We start from the raw sequence: 6,000 nt of genomic DNA on the forward strand, positions 1-6,000 counted from the left end.
CTCTGCCTCAGGGTCCACAGCAATTCCCTAAAGTGAGACTTTGGCTTTGAATTTGAAAAACTGGTCCCAGATCAGCCAGCACCCTCCTACCCACCAGAAACATTCCCACTGCACTGGACTGCATCCTGATGTGTTTGCTGAAAGGTTGCAGCTCAATATCATCTGGCGCTGCTTGGCTACACTGCCTCTGGGTCAGGTGGTGTAACTCTGCCCTGCCTCCTGAGTGGGTAGTAGTATGGCCAGGTCCACACATTACTGTGACCAGGTAAATTAGCTCTGCCTCCTGGCACTCAGACATCTCCACTAGTGGGAAGTCAGGGGTGATCCTGCCTTGAGCAGGAGCCTGGGCCAGACAGCCTTGTGAGGTTCCTTCTAGCCCTTTTCTTCTACAATCCTAAATGGTGCCAACACCTTCGGGTTCCAGAGGTCTGGGGAGTATCCATAATTGCATAATTGCATCCCAGATTTTGCTCCCTGGGGTACTCAAAGGGTTAAAGGGAAGCACCTGCATTTTGGGGGGAGCGGGGGCTGCCCCAGGTGTCTGCATCACTTTTCCCTCCTGTGGCTTCTCTAAGGTGGGAGCTGAACCAGAATTACTGCACCCAAGTGCGGGAGACACCACCCTATGACAGAGGCTCCCGCCTGCTTGACCTCATTGATATGACTGTGCTTGACTTTCTAATGGGTGAGTGTGGGGTTCCTCTCCCAGCAGGCAGGCCCACAGTCCCATGTTATCCCACCCTGGACCAACACCTCTGCTGATGTTTTTACACACCCAGACAGGCACAGAGGCTCTGTGCTTGCAGGTAGATGCTTTTGTTTATAAAACAGGCAGATGGCACAGGGCAGGGATAGGGGTAATTGTGTGTTCCCTTCTGCCTGTCTCAAACTAATCCCTCCATAGCAGTGGCCATGAAAACTTTGGTATGCTTGCTGGTGTTCATGCTCTGGTATTGCACTATCACTTCACACTGTGTTGGGGGCTGAAAACTCTGGTCAATTCACTACTTCCAGGGGGGAAAAGAGGCAGTTAGGCATGTGCAAATAAAAGTAAATTAGCCAGCAGTGATCACTTATCAAGAGTAAATCAGAGGGATGGCAGTGGCAGGGAATCAGAATAATAGTGAATTAGTGGCAAGTTATCCCAGAATTCACTGCATTCCCTCCCTCACCATTAAACCTGAATGGCTAGAAATTTTTTAAGCATTCTGTTTTTCACCAAACAGGCCCTGGGCTCATACACTCTTTCCCATATCCGACATGTTGCTCCCACCACTGTAGTTATGCATCACACTAAGATGGATACTTGATCATTAACCACCAGGAAGTGGTTTGCTCCCTGACTGCTATTAATGGCCACGAGGACTCTGCCCCGGGGCCAACACTTTCAACTCACTCTTTGGGAATGTGAAATCCGGTTCATCAAATGTTCCGGCCTAATGTTCCAAGCAGTGACTTCTGGGCTGCCCTTTTAACTTGTTTGCTTGCTGAACAAGCGCTTGCATTGTTGGCCTATACCAAGCTGGCACAGCCACTTTCCTTTTAGGAAAGGGTGCCTGTTTCATCTCCTCAGGGCTCAGATTTACGCACCCACACATCTGACATCAGCATCCTTCTTTGCTGATCTGGGCAGAATTCTCTGTCTACTGTTGTCCTCGTGAATGTGATTGTGTCCTGCTGCCTCAGGTACAAAGCCAGTGGCTAGCCCCATTGGCTAGTGCTAATGACTCACAGTTTTCCTTACAAAGTCATCACAATAATTAGCTATGAATGCAAACAGCTATGTCAAGAATATCATACTCTTGGACCATTGTGTCCCTGGGAGCCTGTTAGTTGAGGGAATAAGGCTCAAGAGTGTCTATGGACTGTACTTGTACATGAGACTTCTCCCAGCCTACAACAGGCATTCAGGGCAGCTAGTGTTATGGTGCCATCTACTGGGAAGCACAGAGGCAGAAGAGTTACTTGATCCCAATGTAATAAGGGTGTCTCAGGGAAGCAGTGGGTGCTGACCCCTGACATGTGACAGAAAAGAAATCTTATTTAATTCTGACCTACATCAGGTGACTGAGGCCAGTCTGCCAGGCTCTGAATGCCAGGCACAGAATGAAAGGAAAGTTTACATTCCTTTCAGTGCCACTAGAAATGTACAGATGTGCCCCCAAGGGTCTCATGATCTTACACTGAGTGATGTTCCTGAAGCAGTTCTAGACTGTGGAAGGCCCAAAATGCACTCCAGCTGAGCCACCCATAAGGCTGTTGTGGACAAGGCATACCAGTAGCACCTGCCAGCTGCCTTAGACTCTCCAATGCAAATGGCCAGGTTGCCATTTACAGCTCTTTCAAACAGGGGCAGCCTTTGGCACAAGTCCAGAAGAGGGTTTACACACATACTTCTGAAGCTGTAGCAAAATGCCTTAGCCACCCTGCCACCTTACCCTAGTCCACCAAAGCCTGAGATCTATCTTATCCTTTTTTATGGGCAATACATAGCCTCACGGTATGTGCTGCACAGGTGCATTCAGTCAAATGACAATGATGTGTATTGCCCAGACTTTGGCTAACAGTGTAACAGGGAGGTTTTTCTTGCTGCTTTAATGATTTGCCCCTCCTTTATCATTATCTTCTTGCTGGCTGTGGGCATGTTCCATCATTCTGTCCAGGGGCTGTTCATGATGCTCCTCTCCTTTAGGGATCTGAGCAGCAGATCCTGATCACCACTGGTTCATTGTCACTGTAGAGTCCCTGTTTCTTTACCAGATTGCATAACTTGGACAGCTTCTCTTGTCCTCTGTTTTGTGTCCCTGATGTAAATGACTTGGCTGATTTGTTTCTGGTGCCACTGGAGTTACTTCTGCTCCATTTGTCCCCTAACAGCTATTGGCTAAGAACTATTGTCCCTTAACAGCTTTCAGATGGCCCCAGACCATGGCAGTGAGGAGACTTGGAAGCTTTCAGAGCCTGCCCCATGCTGGGGGCAGGTTGATCCTCTTGCCCTCTAAACTTAGACTGAGAACTTAATGTCTAGGACGTGGCAACCTCTTCTATCCCACTCTTACTTATTTTCAGTCCCTCCCTAACATTTCCTGGGCATGGTATTTGTTGCTGCCCATCAAATACCATTGCTTGGATTAGCTGGGTGAACTGTTGTGGGATGATACAGCTTTTTAATATATGTATTTGTGGGCGCTGCAACTTTATGCTCTCTCAGTGAGTTCCCAGCTGAACTGCTGGCCATTTTTTCATTTGGCCCTTCTGTTCCAGTTACCCACATTGTCAAACACTTGCTCTTTGATCTTAGAGTTTGAAGAGGGGGTCTGTGTTTTGTTCCCAGTGATCTCCCAAGTGCTCCCTGACCATCCATCTGCCAAACCCAGAAGTGTGGGAGTGAAACAGTTCCAGGTACACACATATAGCTGCTCTCAAGCACATCAAAGGAAGCAATCTTGAGAGTAGCCACAGGGTGGCAATCATCACCACATCTCTGGGTGTGGTGGATGTGGATAGGGGAGTCATGCTCAAACTCCCATCCCTCCCACCAGTGCTGGAGACAATGTAGACATGCCCAGAGTTTGTTCCCCAAAGCAGATAGCTGAATGTTGTTTCCCCAAACCTGAAAGAGCTGGAATGAGTCAGTGCTTCTCTAATTTTCCTTTTCTTGAAGAATGAGGAACTAGAGCCAAAATCATCAAAAGGGATTTGTTAGTTTGGGGGCCCAACTTCTTAATAGGGCCTGAGAAAGTGCTGAGGAGTGGCCCTCTGTAAACTACAGCATTTAAAATATCCCAGCATGAGCACCCAGAAGCACTAAGTATCAAGTCTGCAAATCTTGGCCTGTGTCCCTGTGCTAACCCATGTCCATTTTGTGATGGTGGCTTTGTCCTGCATCCTGACAGCTTGGGTCTGTCAAGATGCAACAATAGCAATTATGCTTTTTTTTTTTACCCTTCAGTATGTATCTTGGACAACAGTCATGTCCCTGAGATTGGTTTTGCTGGTTATACTTAATATTCTCCCGCAAGGAGAATTACCTTGTTACCTTGTTAACTTTTTCACACTTGTTTTTTTTTCCCCCACATGAGCGTATTATTGGATCTATTCCCCTCAGGCCAGTGTTGTACCATATTTTCCTCTGAAGAGTATTGCTTTGGCCATAGTTAAGAACAGGATCCTGGCTTAGATTGACCAGTGATGAGACACTTGTCCTTTTATGGGTGTTATCTTGGTTAGCAGTTTATCTCCACTGGACACTGGTTTTTTTACCACTTACACTACCTGACAGTTCCCAGAATCCTGCCATACTATGTTTTCCAGGAGACTGAATTTTAGTGTCCAGAGACAAGCAACTCCAATCCATTTATATTTCCTTCCTGTGTCTAATTCTACCATCAGGTTCATCTTTTTGACCAGTAATCCATCAGACACTCTTGAGGTCACTGCAGATGAGATCACAGTTTAGTCTAGATGCTGCCATTCCATCAGTGTCAGTGGGGTAGGGAAAAGGAGGTCACCAACATGATCTGTTTTGTATTTGTCTGTGAGCCAACTTTTCAAGCAAGAAGCAAAATCGGAAGGCAAGCATTCTTAGCAGGTTCAGTAAAATCTGGTGCTTGCTTTCTTGTAGCACTGACCCATATCCCAGAAAACACTGGTCCAATTCTGTCAAAATTAATTCTCCACAACAGGGGTGCTTAACCCTGCTCCATAGGCCAGACTCAGCTTATGACGCTGTGTCACCCAGCCTGCCATGCTCTCTATGAGTCTGAAAATGTGGAGGCTGGGAAGCAGTGGTAGTGTTAATTGTCTCTCTCCTGCTGCCTAATTTCTGGACGCACGGGGAGCCTGGCAGGCTGGAGAGCATAGCCCTATGCATGAAATTAGGTGTGCAGGCCTGGGCTGAAGTGACGTAAGGCCTGATCCAGATGCCAAGGCAGTGTGGGGCCCCATCTGGGCATGTGAAGCCCTATTAGGGACTGCAGGACCCAACCCTGTGCACCAGCTCCACAAGGGATCTGGGCTACAGACCAACTTTGTGCCACTCACCCAGTCCACAGGGCTGAAAAACTGAGCACCAGTGCTCTAGAATAATATTTTAAATGATATATTTTGCTTTAATTAAAGTGGAATCCATGTGTATCTCAAGGCAGTTTCTTATGGGAGAGCCCTTACTGCAGCCTCGGGATGGCCCTTTTCCAGTCTGTGTTTTATCTGCTAAGGCAGTGAAGCAAATAGCAAACCACTAATTAGTTCCCCAATCCAAGTCACATGTTGGAGTGTGAATGGGCACTGTCTGCTTTGCTGGTTGCATTTTGACTCTACGTGCTATATCTTTCTGGCCCCTGCAGCCTATTCGTCAGTCAATCTCAGGTTTTCTAAACTGAATCTCATTACGTTGTTTTCTGCATGCATGCATTTCAGCCTCCCTTCTGCCTGGCTTGCACAGTTTTGTATTGACTTAGCCACTCCAGCTGGGGGATGATTTCCTACTGAAACAGTTACAGCAGTACAATGTCTAGTGGGGACACAGTTATACTTGTATAAAAGACCTTAGACAGGATTATTCCCCTTCATTTAGGGCCTGGACATATGACATACATGTACCAGTGTAATTTATGTCACTTTCATTCTCTGATATAAATTAGGACCTTGTCACGTGTTACACTGTGAGCCTCACAAATCTTGATTGGCTTAGTACTAGCGTGCAGTCACACCTTCAATTTGAGCAGCACATCTGTGGGGAGTAGCTACACCTTAATGGAACAGGAGCTGTGTTATGTGGAACAAGAGATAATCCTGTCCTGGAGTGGCATAGTTTTGAGCCAAATAATGAGCGCTTTAAGCAACTTAAAAGTGTTAACATGCGGACAGTCCAGGGGTTAAGAGCTCCAGGAGCCACCCAGAATGAACTTGTAACAAGGCCCTTACACTGGGATCCTTAGCAAAAGGATGTACAACTAACCTTTAGTGGCTGCTTATTAAGCAATTATTATACCATCTCAC

General features: G+C 46.8%; 1 protein-coding gene across 1 annotated transcript in view; it reads left to right on the top strand.

The window, feature by feature from the left end:
• LOC109295996 (extracellular serine/threonine protein kinase FAM20C-like) overlaps positions 1 to 6,000 on the top strand; it is a 30,243-nt gene that overhangs the window by 12,996 nt on the left and 11,247 nt on the right. Inside the window, exon 7 of the mRNA XM_019515178.1 lies at positions 576 to 685. Within this exon, the coding sequence (XP_019370723.1) occupies positions 576 to 685 (110 nt within the window). The remainder of the gene's footprint in view (positions 1 to 575; positions 686 to 6,000) is intronic.

Source organism: Gavialis gangeticus, unplaced genomic scaffold (assembly GCF_001723915.1).
Source record: "Gavialis gangeticus isolate Ggan-Ray unplaced genomic scaffold, GavGan_comp1, whole genome shotgun sequence".
Lineage (NCBI taxonomy): Eukaryota > Metazoa > Chordata > Crocodylia > Gavialidae > Gavialis > Gavialis gangeticus.